The 22,026-nt window shown below is 39.4% G+C and overlaps 1 protein-coding gene and 1 long non-coding RNA gene across 3 annotated transcripts in view; one reads left to right on the top strand and one right to left on the bottom strand.

Moving 5' to 3' along the window:
- GADL1 (glutamate decarboxylase like 1) overlaps positions 1-22,026 on the bottom strand; it is a 157,782-nt gene that overhangs the window by 100,965 nt on the left and 34,791 nt on the right. For both annotated transcript variants that reach the window (XM_046645449.1, XM_046645458.1), the window contains exons 4-9: positions 19,681-19,771; positions 16,476-16,582; positions 15,636-15,751; positions 9,460-9,539; positions 9,300-9,354; positions 4,219-4,335 (exon numbers count right to left, since the gene is read on the bottom strand). In XM_046645449.1, coding sequence (XP_046501405.1) covers positions 4,219-4,335; positions 9,300-9,354; positions 9,460-9,539; positions 15,636-15,751; positions 16,476-16,582; positions 19,681-19,771 — 566 coding nt within the window. The remainder of the gene's footprint in view (positions 1-4,218; positions 4,336-9,299; positions 9,355-9,459; positions 9,540-15,635; positions 15,752-16,475; positions 16,583-19,680; positions 19,772-22,026) is intronic.
- Positions 11,713-22,026, top strand: part of LOC124229927 (uncharacterized) — a 42,006-nt gene continuing 31,692 nt past the window's right edge. The window contains exon 1 of the long non-coding RNA XR_006886022.1: positions 11,713-11,984. This is a non-coding gene — a long non-coding RNA (uncharacterized LOC124229927). The remainder of the gene's footprint in view (positions 11,985-22,026) is intronic.

The following is a 22,026-nucleotide window of genomic DNA, read 5'->3' as shown; positions in this document are numbered from 1 at the left end:
GAAATTGAGCAGATTTCTAAGTTTTAATTTGTAAGGCAATGAAGGGTGATGGCAGTGAGGGAATATAAGGAGTCTGGCTTGGGCTATGTTGAACGCTCTCCAAGGGTATTCACACTGCATAACATTGCACTGAGAATGGAGTCATCATCTCAAAATTTTTAACAGAAAAGCTAAGGTTGAGAGGTGGTAGATAAATTGTCCAAGGTCTCATAGGGAATAAAAATCAGATCTGGGAGCCAAAGCCTATTCTTTTTTCACGATTAACCTCATAACTGAAAGAAGGTGACCATTTGGCCAAATGGTAGAGTACAGCATGGAGATCTGTGATGGAAGTACTACAGGCAGGGGGTGAGTTCAGGAGCTGCCTAGGATGTGGAAAAAGGCTGTCCTGTTTTTGCCTATAGAATTTAAAAAGATAAGGAAGACTCCTTATCTGAAGAATATCGTGCAGAAAGAATTGGCAAGATTGCGTGCACCATGGATGTGGAGGATGAAGGAAACAGGAGGTCTCCATGATCCTCAGAGTATCACCAAAGCTGAACCCATTGGTGAACAGTGAAGAGTGGCCTTTAATCCCACTTAAAAGCAACTCTCTCATTCAGGGTTGGCACTAGGGTGAGGCGAGTGAGTCACCAAGGATGCACAATTAAGGAGGAGCTCACTCTCAGAGTTGTACTCTTGCACAACCCTGAGTGAATGCCTCCTTAATTTGAGTCCTAGGAACCTCACTCGCCTCACCTCAGTTCCAGCTCTGCTTCCATTGGCTAGAGTCTCTAATAACCCTAGGTGTTCTCAAAGGTTTATGTGTTGAAGGTGGTGTGCATGCAAATCCCAAAGATTCCCAGATAAAGGATAGATGACTTGGGGTTGTCAGTCAAGTCCCCTTCAAGCTGCACCCTCTCCCCCACTGGTATTCATGATGGACCATGTGTGATTAAGGCTGAGCTACAGAGGCAGCTGCCTTCAGCCTCTAGGAGAACTTCAGCCTGGCCTACTAATTGAGGATCCCCAGATATGACCTTCACAAACATTAAAATGACTTACATATTAGGTTCTTTTATTTCCTTTTACATCCTAAACTCTAAGTTCTCTACCTTTCTCAATCCTTGTATCCCATAACCTCATTGAGAACCTACCAGCAACAACTAGGGGAGGGCTGAATTAGAATTAGTAAGATTCAGCATACCCATGTCCTCTCTTGCCCCTTCCACCAACCTCACACACTACTCTTGCTCTCCTTCATGTCTCCTGCACTACCCTCTACCTCCTCTTCCTCCCCCCGAAACTGAACGATATTCTCCCAATCCTAATGAGCTGGATTGAAGTTTTAAAATCACACGAACTCTTTCAAGGCATTAGTTCACTGGTTTACACAGTGGTTTGGCAGGGTTAGGAATAGCTCATTCACAAAGCTATTTCTCAAAAGAGCTGAAAGGAGAAAAACAACACCCCTGATGTCAATGCCCTACTTCTATTGGCTTCACTTTCTAAATTCCTAACTCTAAAACTTGCAAAAACATCAAACCAATTACCTAAATGGTAAAGAAGCTTGGTTTTCCATCTCAATAATTATATTATTATTATTATACCATCATTTATTATTTTATTTTTAAAATTTTTATAAGGAAGACTGGCTGAGAACTAACATCTGTTGCCGATCTTCCTCTTTTTTCTTGAGGAAGATTGTCGCTGAGCTAAATGTGCCCATCTTCCCTATTTTATGTGGGATGCTGCCACAGTGTGGCTCGACAAGCAGTGCGAGGTCTGTACCTGGAATCTGAACCTGCAAACCCCAGGCCACTGAAGCGGAGCGTGTGAACTTAACCACTACACTATCGGGGTGGCCCCAATCATTCCATCATTTTTTGAGCTATCACTATATGTTAGGCACTGAGGTTAGTGTTTCCTACCTCCCCTGGGACTTGGAAGGAAGAGCGGGTGGGAGACTTCAGGAAGCTTTGCAGGAGCGTGAGGCTTTGTAGCAGTCACAGCCTCTGCTTCAGAGAAGAGCTGGACCAGCCCTGAAATCCTGGTCTAAGGCACAGCTGGAGTAATACTCGCTTTCACGGAGGAAGGATAGTACTGGAGGTAAAAATTCCCACAAAACCAAAGGTTTCTTATTCGGTTGTTTAAAAATGCGTTGTAATTAACCAAATTTAAGACACTATCAAATGTAAGAGTCTCCATTTTTTTGTGTGTGCCACTAAGAAAGAAAAAAAATGACATCAACCTACCTATTTTAGATATGTTAACAATGTAAACAAAATAAGCGTATCTTAAAATTAATAAAGTGTGGTATCTATGCAGGGGAACTTTGTTTTATGGAAAACCCAGAAGAACAAGTAATCATAATTACATTTTTAAAAAGAAAAAGGGAAATATCAGTTTTTAATATTTCAAAGTATCTTCAAAACATCCTTTAGAAAATTTCAAACAGGCCAAAGTAATTACTGCAATTTTATTAATTTTCAATTTTTAAAATTAATTGTATATGCCGTTTCTTTAAGATAAGCTACACGCCCCTGTGTAAAATTTTATCAACAGCATCGATGCCTGCAATATTAAAGGATGAGTGAACACTCGCTCTGTGTTAGAGCTAATTTCTTTAATAGGTCAGATAAACTGTTGTCAAATTTAATCTGATACTACAGGTATTCACTAGCTGCCTACTATGTGCAATAGAATAATTGATATGTGTTTCCTTATAAAAACATTTCCTTCAAAAGCTCAACTTTTAATTTTTAGAAAATCTGGAGTTTTCATTCATACTTCTAAATCTCACCTCTCTCTAAGCCCCATAAATCTCTTCATATCATTCCCAAGTTAGAAACTGCTGTAGTTACTGTTTTACATAAACTATATAACCCATATTTAATGTTTCTTTTATGAGAGTGGAATTTTTAAGTGTAACTGCTGATGCATTTGATTTTTTCCCTCTATTTTCACAGTCACCAGAGTACTCACTTCATATTATCTTTTAGGACATAATGTATTATGCTTCTAAGTCTATAAAAATCAATAAGATATAAGTTGAAATGTGAACAGATACAAATACTACAATCCCATTTAAAGAAGTCACAAATAATCCACCTGAAGTATTGCCATCAGCATCCTAATGGAGCCTATAACTCTTGTGAGCTTTATATTACTGCTGCTTTTACCAAATATTAACACATATTTAGTGAAAACCTTGAGCTGCTGAAAAATTCTCTCCACATAATATCAAAATGCTTTACTTTGAAAGCTTAAAATCGTCCAAACTATAAAATTATATATAAGTGTATCCTCTAAATGCTTAGTTACCTTCCACCCAGTAAGTCAAAAATAGTCCTTTCCTTTTCTGATAAAGAGGATATGAATCTCTCACTTTCCAGAAGTTCCCTAAAGTCTCGTCAGCATGTTCAACAGTCGCTTCTATTGGATTGAATCAAACTAATTAACTCCTGATTTCACATACACAAAAGAAAACCAAAAAGTTCGACAAGCATTCATAATTGGCTGAATTCAACTTTTTAACCCTGGATAAGTAGAATTTTAAGAGCTACCTTCAATTAAGGAAAAATTTATTATGTACAGCCCCAGGACTTACTAAATTAATTAGAAAAAAACACAATCTTTTAAGTTAGAAAATTAGAAGTAATATAAGTTATCCCAACCCCTCTCAAATAATTATCTATGATGGATCGAGCTAAAACCTGCTTTAGTTATAGCATGCAATTATGTAATGCAGCTTTTTGCATCTTCCGGCTGATTGGAATCATATTATTTTAGAGCTAGAAGATACTTTACAGTCCACATCAGCCATTTCTCTCTTTACAAATAAAGAAACCGAAGCCCTAAGCACTGAAGTCACAGTGAAGAAGGGGCCAGTTAGAATCCAAAATCTATCTCTCTTGACTCCATGGTCCAAAATGTGTCCCTTACACCGTGTTTCCTCAATGACAGTAGATTCAAGGGACCAAAGAGAATTGGTCATGGGAGAAGAGGAAATAAAATGGAAATCTAAAAACTAAAACAAAATTTACATCAAGTCTTGGGATCTTCTTCTTTATTACCTTGCAGAAAAAGGTATATTTATTTTCTATAATGAGAGATACACACTTAAATAAAAGTAGCTGGGGACTTCACATCTAGTTTCTGAGAATATGAAAAACTTCCCACCAAAGCTGGAAAAAGACTAGAAAAGTTAAGCAGATGTGTACATACAAACGAACTTACATCCACATGAAGCCAGAGGCCGTGCCGCTCACAGATGTCAGCTATTTCATCCAGAGGATCAAAGGCTCCCAACACAGTTGTACCAGAAGTGGCACAGACAAGAAATGGTGCTGCTCCCTGTGAGAAGGACCCACACACAAGAGCTGTCACCATCACCACTAAGTTTGTCCTGTAGTAGGTTGGTAAATACAAAGGTTAAACATGCAGAAATTTACTTGGTTTCTTTGAAGATAATCATTAATTCAGTGTGTGTTTTTAAAACTTCACTATACAGCCTCTAGTCACTATAAACAGGTTAGTATGCTATGACAATAGTAGCCCTTTGTTCCAACTCAATATGCATCCTCGCTATTTTCACTCTCATTTTCTTTCTCGAGCATTTTCTGGTCTATAGATTCCCTAGATTGAAAGTGAATAACCTCAATCGCAATGGCAAACTGGTATTTTGTGGGATTCCTAACTCCTTCTTGAGGAGATTCAGTGGGGCCTCCACAGTGCCAGCATTTGTTACTCTTCTCCAAAATAAAAAGGAACATGATTGGAAGACAAACAGTCAGCTCCAGAGACAAACCAGGCAGCCGGGTCTGCTTGTCTCCTTGTAAAGCAAGTGCAGTTACAAAACAAAGAATGTACTCAGCTACAAATTTGGCATCCAAGGGGACACACTCTCCAAACAGGTGATGCAACAGAGAAATCTGTTAGAATGTGGTAGAAAAGAGAACCTGCATCATTCCTACAGCGATTATTCCTCCTTGTACAGTTGATGGCTGCATCTTGTAGAGTGAACAGGTGCCAGTGGGAAAGAAAGGGGGGAGAAAAGAGAGACTGTGGGAGCACATGCAGAGATGAATGGTAATTCCTGCCAAGCGAGCTAGGCACCTTGGCCCTATAAGGGACTTTATGGCCACCAGGCAAAGGAAGAGTACATGAGGTTGCTTGCTGTGGAAGCGTCTTGGAGGGAAAATTTGCAGACAAAGGTGGGAGAGGGGGAAGCAACTAGAATCCTAAGATTCTAGAGCACCTGAGGAATAAGCGATGAGAACATTTAGTGCCTATAAAAGTCATTTTACCTCCATTTAGGATGGAGTCATTTTTCCCTCAGTTTTATCTTGAAAGGCAGTTGTTCTCGCAATATATTTTTATGTCCCATTTAATGCCAGGGATTGTTCCATTTGAACCAGACTCATTCCAATTTAGCTAACCTTTGACAGAAAGAAGTTATATCTCACTGAGAAGCTGAGCAGAGCAAGGACACTTGGTCCACATCTCTAAATTGAGTTGCATAGGAACCCAAGTGATGGCACACAATGAATCCATTTGCCATTTGGGGAGATGATTGTGATAAATGGGATTAGTCCGCCCATACTTCTGAGAGTGGGGCCAGTAGATGATAGTAGCTGGGGCTTTGGGACTTCTTCATTGTACTCAGACACCAACAGATTATGTCTTTATCATGTCAATGACTTAAATGAAATGAGACCAGATTTACATCAACCGTTAAAAGCAATAGAAAGAGTAATTTACTAAAACCACTGAGGTGTCTTTAATGGCTGGGTTTTTCCTCATAAACCACGTGACATCCTGACAGTTGTGAGAAAGTACCTATGCAATCTATTATAACCCATTAATGAGTTTTCCTCACTTTTTTTAAAAAGACAATTTAGCTATAAATAGCAGGTCCAGAAATTAAACTTTGAAATCTGGATTTAACCTTCCAGGTTTTTTTTTCCTTTCTCATATCTCGTGCTATTAATAAGAAAATTCAGTGGAAACAGTATCGATTATGTGCTGACAATGGGCTGTATTCCCTAAGAAAGTTCGTCACTTCAAACACTCATATCCAAAAATATTTCCAAATATTCAGTGGTTATACTAGTTTTATCTTTTCATAGCACTTTGGAACCTCTGTTGTCTCTGTGGTTTTCATCAGCTTTGTCATGGCATCAAGTAAAGGTCATTGCTTGACATATTTTTAACGGATTGTGGTTGGCCAGGGAATTGAATCCCAGCAGAAAACAAGTTGACGTCCTGTTCTCTACCTCTGAAACAACGTGAGTTAAAAGTTTGAAACAAAAACAACTAGGTTTGAAGCTACTGAGCAAAATAAACTAGTTATCAGTATTATTATCTCAGAATGGATGCAAAGTTTGTCCTTGATGAAGGCAGGCTCCAGTTTCAACTGACTTGAAAGAAAACTGAGGAGACGTATCAACTCTAACCCCACTGCCCTACTTTTCAATGTGCCTAAAGCAATTTTTACTTTTTAAAAAAGTAAAAATCCTTCCTTTCTCAAGTTTTCAACTTTAGAATACATCAGTTTCATGAACTTTCATTGTCAAAACAAACAAAATTTAAACAATGAAAATAATGATGACCATCCTGGAATAAAACACATCCCACATGCTAGAGCATGAGTTCTTAATGATACTAAGTGAAGAAAAAAGTTTTGTCTGTCTTTAAGGGATGCCAGGCAACTAATTTACTATTCTGAAAATTAGTAAATAAGGGGAAAGAAGAAAACATTTATCTCGCCTTGCCTGTGCAAACTGTTTCCTCAGGGAAATCAAACAGGGACGAGGGAACATTTTTCTTTCTTTTCTTTGTGAGGAAGATCATCCCTGAGCTAACACGTGTGCCCATCTTCCTCTACTTTGTATGTGGGACGCCACTCCAGAACAGCTTGATGAGTGGTGTGTAGGTCTGTGCCCAGGATCTAAACCCGAAAACCTGGGCCACCGGAGCGAGTGCGTGAACTTAACCACTGTACCACCAGGCTGGCCCTAAGGGAACATTTTTCTTGATAGCAGTGTACCTCCAATAAATGAAGGAGGAATAAGAGAATGAATGAGAACATACCTAATGAAATAATGAGTCGAGACAATGATCACCAAGGGCAGCAAAATCCATAAGGTGAGAGGTGATGCAGAGCCCTATAATCGATGGACTAACAATACCAGAACCCACCAATCAGTGTTATCACAAAAAAAGACACAAGATGTCTCCTGATGGAAGGACAAAATGCCACCCAGGAAGCCTTCCTGGTGAAAAATCCAATCTGAATCTCACTGAATTTCAAGATCTAACAACCGAATTATAGGAAATATAGAGAACAAACAGGATGGTGCAAAAAAGGCGAGTGCTTAGATTCTCAGATTCTTGATGTAATCTACAAAATCCATAATGTGGAAAACTCTACAGGACAAAGGACCTGGTTTCTTCAACAAATCAATTGCATGGAGGAAAATAAGGAGGCGGAAGCTATAGATTAGAAAAGATTTGTGTGATGAATCAACCAAATGCAATGTATGGACCGTGTATGAATCCTTATTCAAACAAGCCAACTTTTTAAAAACACAGAAAAAGGCAATGGGAACAATTTTAATGTAAGTGAATATTTAATGATATTAAGAAATTGTTATTTCTTGTAGTAGTGTTACCTTTTCTTTAAAAAAAGAGAATGCATATCTTTTACAGATATACTGAAGTATCTATAGATGAAATGATCTGATATATGGGATTTGCTTCAAACTAATCTACAGGTGAGACGGGAGGGGGCATAAATGAAGCAGAAAGGAGCAGAAGCTAATGATTGTTGAAGCTGCTTGATGGCTATACGTAGGCTCATTATATTAGATGTGCATATATTTGAAATTTTCCATAATGAAAAGTTTAAAACTCAAGAAAGAAAGAGGGAGAGGGAGAAACAGAGGGAGGGAGGAGCAAGGAGGGAGAAAGGAAGGAAGGAATCATATGAACCATACAAAAAGCACCATCGATATTCCTCACCAACAAGCATTAATAACATAAAGTTCTTTTTCATAGGAATTTCTTAGAAAAAGGTAAAACTAGATCAAAAAAGATAAAGCTAGAATGCAATATCTGTGGTTCATAGCGGAACAAACAGGTTGTAATGTAGGATTTTACCCAAGAGTCAAAGACATCTGAGAATCTGCACCCCCAGACAACCAGCAAATCCACTTGTCATTGGAATGTTACAAAAATGAATAAATAAACGTAGATCTGAGGGCACACACCTGAAGCCAATACAGCTGCAAGAAAGGTAGAACTTTTAAGTTCAGACTTTCAAACGAAATACAGTGATCTAGCATACTCTGGATAAGGTAATTTTTATGAATAAATAAAAATATAAAGAGTAAAGAAAATACAATATTAAAACTTCAAAAGTAAAAATAAAAGAACATCTTTCTTAGAGTGTGAAATCCTATGAAGAGATATACTTCCATCCCAGCTCAGAAGCTGGGCTTTTCATTTTTCAGCAGTGACACCTGACTTTGTTGCTACCCATTGGGAAGTTACGCGAGAGAGGTCTGAAGCTCCCTCAGCAGTGAGGACTGTGGTGGGATGGGAGGGAAGCAGTCAAGTAGGTGCACATAATTCAGCAGGCTTTCGGGCCAAGTAGCAAGATGGCTTGGCACCAAGACAACAACACACCTAAAAAGCAGGGGACAGCTTTAGCTGGAGAACAGGAGGTGACCAGGGCCATGCCCTGCCTTCCCCAGCAACTGACACATCAGCTTTAATATATTCTGGCAGCTGAGGAAGAGAGGACGTTCTGCCAGAGCTGAAATACTAGACTCAGACCCAATATGGGGTGATGGTTATAGATTGGCTTGGGGTGGAAGCAATCTGGGAGGATAGGTTGATCAAGAAATCAGGAATCATTCTGAATGCAACCCAGAGACAACTGGTTTGGCCTGCAGGATTGTCAGTCAGCAGTTATTTAGGAGAGGGGATGCTGGGAGCCTGCTGGAGAGGCTGGGTTCATCTTTTCAGGCTAATTCTAGGCAAGAATCCCGAGTACAGTGATGTCAGAGTTTTAATAGGCTCCAGCCTCCTGGGAATGAAAACATCTGAGAAACTCCACAGAACATAGAGAGCCACGCATCTGGAAATAGAACATCTGTAAATGAGTTTCCCTCTTCTGTTTCCAACAAGCTCTCTCCTCTCTCCCACACACAGAGACGGGTCTGGCTGCTGTGTTCCCTCCCTGGCATTCTCTCCCTCATACCCAGACACATGCATGCATTTTTTTCTCCCCTTTTTTTCTTCTCCCTTCTCACCTCCTTCCTGGCTTGCCAGATTTGCCTCTCCAGTTCATCGGGTATCATTTTACCTCTAAGAGAAAGAGATTTGAGAAGCTCAGTTATGTTGAGTACTGCTTTTTCAAAAGTATGAATTTCCCCCTCCGCCCACCAGGCTTCCGGATCCTGTCCCTATTACCTTCCATCTGTTTCCACAAAGCAAACATTGTCAGTACCAATCCCAAGAAAGGAGGCTGCCTTCTTCATGGAGTAATGACACTGAATTAAAAGGGACACGAGGGAAGAGAGAGACATGAATACATAGCATGAAAAAAGTTTTGCTTATTATTTAAATGAGTGTAAGTCATGTGGTTGAGCCCAATCTTTGGAACATTACTGCATAGAAGAAAAAGGAGAAAGTAATTTAATTGAGCTCCTTAGTATAGTGGTTGAGAACATTGGCTTTGGGGTCAGAGGAACCAGGATTTAATTCCAAATCTTCCTAATTACAGAAATGGAACCTCGAGCAAATAATGAATACTCTCCAAGCCTCAATTTGCTAATCTATAAAATGGGCGTGTCAATACCTACTCCATCTGCTTGTCCTAGAATTAAATGGGTTAATAAATGTAAAGAGCTCAGGACAGAGCCTGGCTTATGGAGCAAACTTGGACACTGGAGGCTGTCGCTTTCCATAACATCAAGAAAAGTTTCTCTTGATACTACTGCAGAGACTCAGTATTAACGGAAACAGAATCTAGTCCACTGCTGACTCAAAACCCTCTAAGGAATGAAGAAGACTGTGTCTCAAAAATTGTAATCACAGACCACAGAAGAATTTAATTATTTTCAAGAGCAAACAATGGGTTATAAATGCTGATCAGACACTTGACCAATGTTGTTTGATATTGAATGTAAGATTGAAATTAGACACAAAGGAATGTAGCCAAAATTATAATAACAAAAGTAATAATAATTTATGGAAGCACTACTTTATGTCACCCTGGCATGAATGAGGCTATAGATGGCTCTGGAATGAGGTCTGGTCTATTTCTTACTGGCAAATAGTAGTATATGCTTTATATTGTTGGGCCTATTTTTCCTTACTACATCAAGTCTATAAACTAATTAGCATTCAAACATTGGAGATGTCGCTCTTTATAAATTAGTGCAGACAGGTGGTCAATTAATTCTTTTTCATGCCAGAAAAATGAAGGTGCTAAAGGACATTATTGTACCAAAAAACCGTAGTAATTTAATTTGTAGGTATGAATACATTAAAAAAGAAGTCATGCCTTCACACTTAAGTTGATATATTCCCTCAAATGTGGTCATTTTTTCCTCTTTGTCAAGAGAGTTTTATTGGGAGTCCTTTTTTTAACTCTGTCAAAATAAATGCAAAAGTCACACCATCAGGAAAAATGAAACCATTCAAATAATTAATTTCCAAATATCAAATAGGATGCGTTCAAAATGCCTGTAGGATGCATTCATTTCAGGTTGTTACAAGAACATATGCATATGGAGAAGTAATAATGTACTTGAAAATGTAATTAATTCTCTACTTGCTACATCAGCCCACCACAGCTAAGGTGACATAGCTAAGGTGAATTATTCCTCACCAGAGATTTGGGCTCTGGTAACAAAACAGCTATTGATTCCATAATGAGAAACAGCAGCCTACCCCACTGACACTTGCCAATAAAGAAAAGCACATTGCTTTGCCCAAGAAATAGCAAAATATCCCCAACCAATGAACGTGTTGAATAAAAAAATGGTAATCAGAATAAGAATAACTTCAGTGGAGCTATCTGTGGGTACCCCAGGGCAAAGTCTAGTCCAATGTCAATCTCAAATGGATAGAGACAGGTAAAAAAAAGTCTACAAAATTGAAGTCTAAACGTCTGAACGCAGCAGAGGAGGAAAAGAGCTCTAGAAGGGAAGAAAAGAGAAGGCGATGCTTCAGACATGCTGAGTAGTTTTAAGGAAAGGAATAACCTAGAAGGCTGGAGTTCAGAAGTAACAGCTGCATTTAGAAACAAACGGTGGCTGCTCCCATTGCTGGCAAAAGATAAGTCAGTCGTTCTAAGACCCAATCTCCCTCTAGGCTTCGTTCATCTACTGAAGATGCAAAAATGTCAGAGGTGTGCATTTCTATAAGGATAAAACAGCAAGCGCCTACATGAAAGTCAGAATTGCACCGAGGTTTTCCTTTCTGGTTCCAGCAAGGATTTTTTTCTGTGACCTTGGGTTTCTCAAAGAGCTGCTGCTTTCCCCTCCCGTAGATTGTGTTCTGGACACTTGGACTCTTTCGAGTGCTGACTAGTTGGACACTCAAATTAGCTCCGGGAGGTGGGGAGAGCAGAGTGTATGAATGTTCCATGTTAGGGAATGAAAAAAAGAATGTACAGGGACTTTTCCAAGAGCACACAGATGAGTCAGTTCCCAAAGAAGCAGAGCCGGCATCTAGGTGGACCACTCCATGCTCGGCACGACATCCTAAGAAGCCCCTGCTTGCCTGTGGAGCACGCCTGCAGTCACACCCAAACCAGGGCAGCCTCTCCCGGAGGGCAGGGCCAGGATAGGGTGAGTGAATGAGGCATCTCGGGTGCAAAACATAAAGAGGTACAGCCCGGAGACGTGAACCCTGGTCGTCTCACTCTTCTTACCCTGGCCTGGATCCTGCCAGAGAGGAGCTGGGCCAATTGATCGTCGCCCTGGGAGGTAAAAGTTTCTTTCTTCTCTCACTTTTTAGTGGCAGACAATGATCTACTTTATGCTGATTCCCAAAATGATTGGAATTACAAACCTAGGATTTCTATAAATTCAAGAAATTCATATCTAACTGCTAATCATGCCTCGAATTTATTACTATTACTTTTCTTCCCAAATCCCCTTCTTTTTGGTTCCTGTTTAGCACTGGAGAGGCTACTTTGGATAGGTTGACAGTGTAGGGGGCTTTGTCATGATATTCCAGGTCTCCAGCAACAGTTGAATTACAATTGAAACCTGAAGGATGCAAAAATACCTTCAGTGGTGGGTGCGTGCATTCTGCATTTGATGGTGCAAGGCAGAGATGGAGTAATTACCCTGGTTAATCTGGGTCAGCATAAAAACTGGAAAAGTAAGACCACCTAATAAAGAACACACGATAATAACCACAGGGCCATGAGCCAACACCTATAAGAAAACAAGGGAGGTGTAGCGAAGATTCACATAGGGTTTAAGACCGTTAAAACTTGCCTTGGAAATTCTTTTATTTTCAGTTATTTTTTTAATTCTTTAATTCCTTTTTTTAAACTAAATAATGAATTGATTTGTTGCAATAAGTGGTAAAGGCGGTCTCTAAAATATGAATTAAAATAATGCAAATGCTATGACCTGAGTATCTTTGGCAAAACAGGGAAAGGAGTGAGTTACAAAGTGGAGTCTGTATGGAGGGGGTGAAAATAAATATTCAAGGCTATAGTGTGTTCACAGTTATGGAATTTTTCTGTGGAATTCACATTGTGATGGGCTGAATGTTTGTATCCCCTCAAAATTCACGTGTTTAATCCCTAGCCCCCAATGTGATGGTATTAGTTTTAGATGAGCTCATGAGGGTGACTCTCATGAGATTAGTGCCCTTGTAAAATGAGGAAGACGGAGAGATCTCACTCTGTTTACAAGCAAGAGCAGAGGAAATGTCCTGGGAGCACACAGCGCTCTACAACGAAACGGCTCTCAGCAGCACTGAATCTATCAGCACCTGCTTCTTGGACTTCCAGCCTCCAGAACTGTGAGAGGCATATGTCTGTTGTTTAAGGCCCCCAGCCTATGATATTTGTTATAGCAGCCTCAGCAAACCAAGACACATATCTAGTTCTTGATTTTCTGGCTCCATCTTCTGCTGGCATAATAGCCAAGGCATATATTTCACCTCCTTTTGTATATATATCTCCACTGGAGATTTAAAAAAAATGCTGGGTTCTGGTTTCACAACTGCATGAGGTTTCAATTTCTTTTCACCCCCAATTTGCCAGCTACACCTGCGTTCCTGATCTTTCCCAGGAACAATCTTTATTCTAGGCTTCCATGGAATTTTTTCCCCCAATTATTCCAGAGAAAACTCTAGTAAGTTTTAAACCAAAGGAAGAAAGAAAAAGGCAAAACTAAAACTCTGAGCTGATAGCAGAAGCCCTATTTAATCAGCTTTCCCAGACATGGAAACAGCAATTCAAATACAGAATGGACTTTACATTGCTGATATGCTAGGGTTCCCTAAACTGAAATACCAAGGATTGGAACCCAGAGAGGGAAACTCTACTCCATAATAATACCAAATAACCAAGAACTTTCCCCAGTTGTCCACATTCCCAAACATTCTTCTCTTGCTACAGAAAGAAGGCCTCACAAAGAAGGGCCTCAGGGCCTGTGCTAGGAATCTCAGACTTTGGATTGGTGGTTACCAGAGGGGAAGAGAGAAGGAAGGAAGAGAAAAAGGAGTGATTAGGCACATGTGTGTGGTGATGAATTGTAATTAGTCCTTTGGTGGTGAACATGATGTTTTCTACACAGAAAACAAAACATATAACGATGTACATCTGAAATTTATATAATGTTATAAACCAATGTTACTGCAATAAAAAAGACAAAAAAGAAAAAAAAGAATCTCAGCCTAGATGATCCCTCCTAGGCGCCTCCCAACAACTCAACGCCCACTTTGCACTGAACCCCCAACTAAGGTCAGACAGGGCAGGAGGAAAACGTCGGGGTGGCCAGGTTTTCTTTGACTGCCCACCTCTGAGGGCACAATTTATCCTTTTGCAATAATAAAGTAACTTTGGCTCTTGAAAGAAAATAACAGACACAGGAAAGCCCAACTAGAAATAACAGAATTTTCAGATTTGCCCACCTCATGTGCTTGACAGGAGACCTAGATTATCACAGAAGGTACAGATGCTAAACTTTTCCTGCCAGGGACGTGGGGAAGAGGTAGTTGTGGAACAGACAGAGGCACCCACTGGAATCACACAAAAATAGAAAAGGAAAAAGAGAATCTCTTCCAGATAAGACTACACTTAAACCATGCCATCTATTCTACCAACACTATTATAGTTGGATCACTCTCCTCCTGCTAATAATAATAGCTAACATTTCTGTTTATCAATTATGTGCCAGATGCTACTTTACATGCATTAACTCACTCAGTGAGTTGCAACAACCCACTAATCGGTGACTACTAAGCTCATGTGGATGCTGCGTTTCTCAATGACCCCAACTGTTGACTGCTCCCTGTATCTATGTCCCTTCCCAGGTGACTTTGCAGAAAGTCTCCTTAAGAGGTAGAGTCTATTTTCCCACTTTGTGGATCTGGGTTGCTAGACGTGACTTACTTTATCAAGAAAAGAGGTAGAAATGACAATGTGCCAGTTCTGAGCCTAGGACTCAAGATGTCTGGTGTGTTTCCATGCTGTTTTTCACCTGCACCATTGCCATGACAACACAGCTGGAGTAGCCTGCTGGAGGATGTAAGACACGTGGAGCAGAGAGAACTCGCTGGAGTCATCCTAGCTGAGCCAGTCCTGATCAGCCATCAGCCAGCTAAGCCCCAGACAATTAAGGGAGCCCAGTCAAGACTATCCCCAGACTTGTCAGCAGTAATATGTAGCTATAATTCTATGCCACTGAGTTTTGGGATAATCTGTTAGATATGAGAGCTGATACACTCATTTGTACAAATTAGGAAACTGAGGCACAGAGGAGTTAATCAACTTACCCAAGGTCACTCAGATAGAAAGCAGTGAAGACAGGAATTGAATCCAGGCAGCCTAGCTCAAAGCCAATGTACTTATCCACAATTGGACCTCCTACTTTAGTGAAGAGTAAAATGAGATGGGGGATTGTGGCAACATCCAATTGTGTGTGTGTGTGTGTGTGTGTGTGTATGCGTGATGTTCATTGTTACTGAATCTCTCCCTTTCCTCTTGAAAAGCCCTTGTGTTAGGCATTGAGAGGAATCACTTTTACAAAGAAGTGCGAGTATAAGACCTAGGTGAGATCAGTAGTAATCATCCAAGTTCTGATAAATAAGATACTCAAAGAAGAATTTCACAGAAAGAGACAGCACTTTCAAATTAAGTATTCTCTTTCCTCAAAGAAAATGTTACAGAATATAAATTTTAAGTAAAGGTGATGTACAAAATTGGGTGGCCAGGGGTTACAATATCAAACTCATCAGAATTTCTTTTGAGATGAAATACGATGTTATACTTAGGTGTATTAGTCACACGTGGATAGGATAAAAGCACATTAGGAGTCCCCAGACAAATAAGACCTCTTAAATACTAAAGCATTCTCAGAAATCTATATCTGATATCAAAAATAGTTTTTTACCTCCGCAGATGTGAAAAGGATTAATCTTGGCAACCCAGACAGCCCCTTTTCCTTAATATCAGGACAATATTTGTATCTAGCTAAATTCATTGCATACATATTGGACACTGAACCACCTGCAAAAACAAAATGGAAATGGCATATTTACAGCATGAAGTTATAGCTGCCTAAGCACCGACTATAGTGGAAAGCATGAACAGCTGTGGCTGCTCTAGTCTAATGACAAGTAACTGTGAAAGTCATCTGTGCACCACACCCTCCACCCCATTACTCGTACATACTTCCTAATCTCCAATTCCGGCAATTTCCACTCTCGGCACAGAGAGAAGGCTGGGCCTCTTCTCTCATTCCAGAGTTTTTCCAAACAAAAAGTTTCAATCTCTGGACTTAGGGCCAGGACCGAAGTTTCCATAGTTAATAATATTCTTTCAGTCTGTCATCTGATCAATAAAATGATAATATATGCTCCTCTCTGGTTCCAAAAGAGGACAGTAGGATAACCAAAATGTGATTCAGGAAGACTTTTCAAATAAAATTGACTGAAAAATTTATTACAGCTCCTCCAAACTCCCAGCAGTGGACAAATTTATTTGTGTTAAATATAAACCCTAAATTGTAGGCATCTCATTTGTTTGGCATTTATGTCATTTGTTTAGCATTTAAGGAAAATATTATCACTCTGGAGAAAGGCACACAAGCTAGATTCTCACCCAGTAGCATTATTAATGTCCAACTTTTTGTAATGTGCAAATTTGCAAGGAGTTGTTCCTTCTATAACACGTGAATACATTTTTAGGTGCTTGTAATGGAAGGGAGATGGCAATAACTAATTGTACTTACCTGGGTTAAATATTCCATCCCCTTCTTTCCAGCCAATAAATTCAATCATTTTCTTCAGAACCGCTTCTTCCACTAACAGAAACACTGGGGACACCTCATACGTATAACTAGATAGATATAAAAAACACTTCACTTCTATGACTAAAGTCAAACCATCCCTTTGGTGTCCCAAGAAATGCACATAGAGTTTGATTACATCAAGTGGCTGCTGATGTGTCTGTAGAGTCTTTGGAAGTTTATCCATTGGAAATAGAGAAATACGCAGTCAGTGATAGCGCTAGTCATGGTTAGATAAATGCCAATACCTGGTGGCCTCAAGGATATGCAAGCTACTTCTGCAGTCTGAATTTATAGGAAACTTTCCATTCCATTGGGAGAGATAAAGGCAGTGTATTTGGATTCTTTCTACTTGCCATGAGCAGTGGCCAGTTTACTCTTTGGATGCTAGTCAAAGAAAAACCATTGTCATGGTAATCAGGTATTATTAGATAACCACCATGAGCACCCTCACAGTCAGCTCTAGATACTCTACACGGAAACTACCTATCCTGAACTAGGGCTTCTTCCATCACACTCCTGTGTTGGTACAAATGGGAAGTGCTCTGTGGACATCTCTTATGATATGATGAGTTAACTGCAAAGCCCTACCCAGATCCCCTGCCAATGAAGAATTTGTCGCTCTTGACTAGAAGACTCTGGTCAGAGAACCTTGCTAAGTGAGCCCCTTTAGGAATTGCCTCAGCTGCGGGGAGCCACGCTCCCCAAAGCTACACCCTTTCCTGTCGTGGTCTACACCTGATAACCGGTCCAGCTGGAGGTATAAAGGTGTGCCGGCGCAACTCCAGACCACTCTGAAAGGCCTTTGTGGCTCCAGAGGTCTCTGTAGGGTCAGCCAAGATTGTCATTGAGTCTGTATGCCTCTCTGCCCACTCCTGCTTCTGTCCCCTCCCATCACCCATGTTGATGCTAAGGGTATTCCTTAATAAACATCCTACTCACTAAACTCCTTCTAGACCAGCTGCCCAGGGAACCCAACCTGTGACACTTATCATGCCTTGTTTAGTAATCTTTGAGTCTCTTCTCTCTCCAGATCACTTGAGGATGACTAAATATCTATAATCGCAAACAATTAGGTGATTACATTAACCTGTATCTGAATAAACGTGTACTCTAAATATATAAGCTAAGCAGACACATTTAGATTTATAGGCACAGAATTTAATATAATTATTTTAACACCCGGGAGGGGAAACTTTGGGAAGAAGGCAAAAAATAAATGAACATCTATCCCCCTATGCGCCAAGCACTCTACAGACATTATGTCATTTTATAAACAAGAAAGGTTCACAGAAGTGTATAATTTTACTGTTTCTTCTGACTTATCTACCACTTAACTCTTCTACCCATTGTAACCTGCTATCATCTCTCATTACTCCACCAAAAATTCTCTAACTAGAGTCACCAATGACATCCATGTTGCTAATCCAGGGGACATTTTTTATTCTTTGTCTCACTTGAATACTGAACAACAGGCAACCCTAGTGCACTGTCCTCCATGGCTTCCACACCCTCTCACTTGATTTCTCTTTCTTCTCTCTCTCTTGTAGGCTGACCTCCTCCTCCTAGCCATTAAATATTAGATGGCCTCAAGGCCCAGTCCTCAGCCCTCTTCTCTCCTCACTCTATACTCTCCCACAGGCAGTGGTTATCAACTTCCTGGTTTGTTTTTATTCCAAGTGCCTCTATCCTGCTCATTAAAATCACTTGTTGAGCTTTGAAAATATATTAACATGTGGGACACACCCATAGAAATTCAGATTTAATTGGTCTGGATTGGGACCCAGGCCTCAATATTTTTTAAAAGTTCCTAGATTGATTCTAATGAGCAATGAGTGTTGAGAGTCACTGACTTAAGGAATCTTATGCATGCCCAATATTTCAGTTACCATCGATTTGCCAAGTCCTAAATTTGTATCTTTCTTATAGATATTGGAGTTCCAGGCCCATACATCTCTCAGCTTGGTTGATATATACTTTTAAATATCTCAAAGTCACTGCAAACTCAAATGCTCACAAGTGAAATTTGACTTCTTACTCTTGCCTTCTTCACCATGCACTTAAAAACTGGTTCCCTCTTCAAATGTTTATCTCAATGAATAACATGACCATCAACCCAGCTATGAAAGCCAGAGACCCAAGAACCATCTCCTAAACCTACCCCTTGTCCTCATTTCTAAGACCCAATGTATTACCCAGTCTTTCCTGTTTTATCTTCTAAACACATTTTTTTTCTCTCTTTTCCTACCACTTTCCTCTAAGTCCAAGCTACTATCATCTCTCACCTGACTAAGGTAATCTCCTCCTGATTGGTCCCCTCCAATCGACTCTCCATATTTCCAGTGATCTTTTCAATAAGCAAATGGCACCTAATGATTTAAAAACCTTCAATGGCCTTCCATGGTACTTAGAACAACTCACAAACATTGCCTACTGGGTCCTGCACATCTGCCTTCTATCTCTCCAGTCTTATCCTCCACTATATTCCCCATAGCTTTCTCAGCTAACCCCATACTGACCTTTCAGTTTATAGCATATGACATGCTGTCTCCTGCCACAGGGCCTTTGTACATACTGTTCCTTGAGTTTGGAACTCATCACTCCTCCCTCCTCTTTTCACCTAGTTAGCTTTTACTCATCCTTCAGTTCTTACCTATTGCTTCCTCAGAGAAGACTTCCCTGAGCTCTCAACTAGGAAAAAATGTCCCATGTATATTTATAGCATCATGTACCTCTCCTTCATATGAGAAACTGAATTCTACATTAATTTGTGTGGATCATTTCAATTAGTATGTCTTTCTCACTAGATTTTTTGCTCTGTGAAGGCAAAGTCAAGATTTGTTTTATTCAAAGTATACGACACTTAGCACAGACATGGCTTTTCATGCAGGAGTGAATGAAAAGTTGTTCAATCAATTTTCTCATCTGTTAAGAGGAGATAACAATGCTTGCCTTACCCGTTTCACAGTACCACTATCAAATCAAACAGCTCTTTGAATACTGCTAAGTGTCGTAACACTATTCCATTATTTATGATGACTCTGTGTAAGTGAAACCGTTAAATAGAAATCCATGAAGTAAAATTTCATCTACTTAAAAACATCTCTAATCCATGTTCAGTGTAAAATTCCAGTAAAATGGTACTTACACACTTGGGTTCAATGCTTCTATCATAAATCGGGCCACCAACGAATAATAATCAAGTCCAGCATATAACTGGTTGAAAAATCTTGGGTGGTCTGTAAATTGAAACAAAATATTCATTCATGCAGCAATAAAAAAGAAAAAAAGATCAAAAAGGCAGTAACATAAATGAATCTTTCAGACAATGAAGCAGCTGGACACAAAAGAATATATACTGCTTGATTCCACTTATACGACATTCAGTATTAGGCAAAGCTGATCTCCAGAGATAGAGGTTAGAATTCTGCATACCTTTGGGAAGGAGATATTGACTAGGAAGGGAGTGGAAGGAGCCCCTGGAGAGCTGGGAACAGCTCATTTCTCGATCTGGGTGATGGTTACTGATGCACAGGTATGTACAAATTCATCGAGCTAAGCACTTAAGATCTGTCCCCTTGACTGAATGTAAATTAAAGCTCAATTTTAAAAAAGCCTTCAAAATCTAATCATGGACAAGGGAAACAAATGTTGAAGACCCACCTCATAGCTCTTTCTATTGAACAATAATGTTTCCAAGCACAATTTGAGCACTCTTTTAAGAGCATTGGTTTACCTGCTCTTTTCTCTTTTTCTTTTTTTTTACAACCAGACCTAAACCAGGATGCTTGAGAAACAGGTTATTTGAATGCTGCTTGTACAAGCGTCAAAGCCTGTGACCTTTATCTTCTGAAAATATCAGTATTAACTTCCCTACATTTAAACGCATCTCACTCACCAACAGGGTTCACTTCAGGCTATCAGCAGTGAGTGGCCTTTCCATTTTTCAGATCGGACCCTTTTTCCTAATGCAGCTGGCATTATGTAGATGGAGTACAACGTGACTCATCGTACAGCTTACGTAAACTTTCTGATTCAACTTACTTCAAAGGCAGTCGCCTTTAAGACTCAAACGACTTCAGTTCCAACTTTCTATTTTTTCTCCTCCTGTGAAAGGTCTCATAAAGGTTCTTGGCTTTCCACAGTGTGAATATTCACACCAAACAACAGGCTAACTGGCTTGACATTCTCAATCAGAGGAAGCCCAGGACGACAAAGAACAAAGAGGCAGGAGATCTGTTTCTAAATTTGAGGATTTGGGAACCACTTGAGTCAGTGACCTCTCATCACAACTTACAGCATTTGGGTTTAGGTTTTTTTCTCCTTAAACGAGGGGTTCAATAAAAAACAAAAGTCTCAAAAGGAAATGTCTTTTCAAATAAAACATGGAAAACTTCCTCTAATCTGGCAAAGGAAACCAGGCATTGCTACAAGTAATTTTAATAAGATTTTTCTTTTAGTTCTGTGTTAATTTATGATTGATTTCCATGGCAACATTATGGAAAATATCCAGCAAACCAAAAAATCTGCTGCATTAAATGTCATTCTACACTTCTGACACGCACTATAATAGTAAGATATGTATCTCTGCTTTTGAAATGCTAACTGGGTTTTTGATACATACATCAGACTTTCCCAAGGGAATACAAACCAATTATTTTTAGCCAGGATTTTATTATGTTCTTTCCACTAAATTTAGTTCAGTGTCAGAATTCACAAAGCATAATGTCAGTATGGTCTTAAGCACTAGATTACCTTCACATCACACTGAGAAATGCATGTTTTGGAAAGTTATCCTCCTGCTTTTGAGATTTGTTCACTGGGTGTATAGGATATTAACAGTCAGTTGCAATAGTACTCCAGCACAGGACTGATATCATGTTACTGCACTTATGAAAGATCACGGTGGTTGAGCATCATTGTGAAATAATAACAACAAAAACTTATCATGTATTCATTTTTCTTCTACTTTTGTAAGGGTTTTAATTTTTTGATCTTGCTAGATTTGATAAGATAATTTGGTAATTATCAACTGCCAAGAGTTAATCAGTATCTTCCAAATAAATCTATTCCTGTTTATAGTAAAGACACCCTCTAGAACATTTTTTGGGGTTTTTTTTTTTTTTTTTTTTTGCATATTCTGGGCTATCAAGATTTAAAATCCCTTAATGAATTCTATAAGTAAAACATCATTTGCCAGTTTGGATCAACATAAGAAATGCTAAGTAGCAGTCATGATATATGGTCATGATTATAAACAGATGATGGGGACTGTCAGAGAGCAGATAATATTTATATATGATCACTAACACCAACAGTTTTTCTATCAATTTATCTTTGGTCTTGACAACAACTCTGTATTGGGGATTAAATGGATCATTGTAAAATTATCAGAGCCACTATTTTTGGATTCAAGTTTCTCGTCTCATAAACATTGTCATACTCAGCTTTGCTATGAAGTAAATACGTGCTTAAGAAAATGTAAGAACTTGTT

This window comes from Equus quagga, chromosome 1 (assembly GCF_021613505.1).
Source record: "Equus quagga isolate Etosha38 chromosome 1, UCLA_HA_Equagga_1.0, whole genome shotgun sequence".
NCBI classification, from domain to species: Eukaryota; Metazoa; Chordata; class Mammalia; order Perissodactyla; family Equidae; genus Equus; species Equus quagga.
Note: the sequence above shows the minus strand (reverse complement) of the source record. Positions and strands in the feature narration are given on the sequence as shown.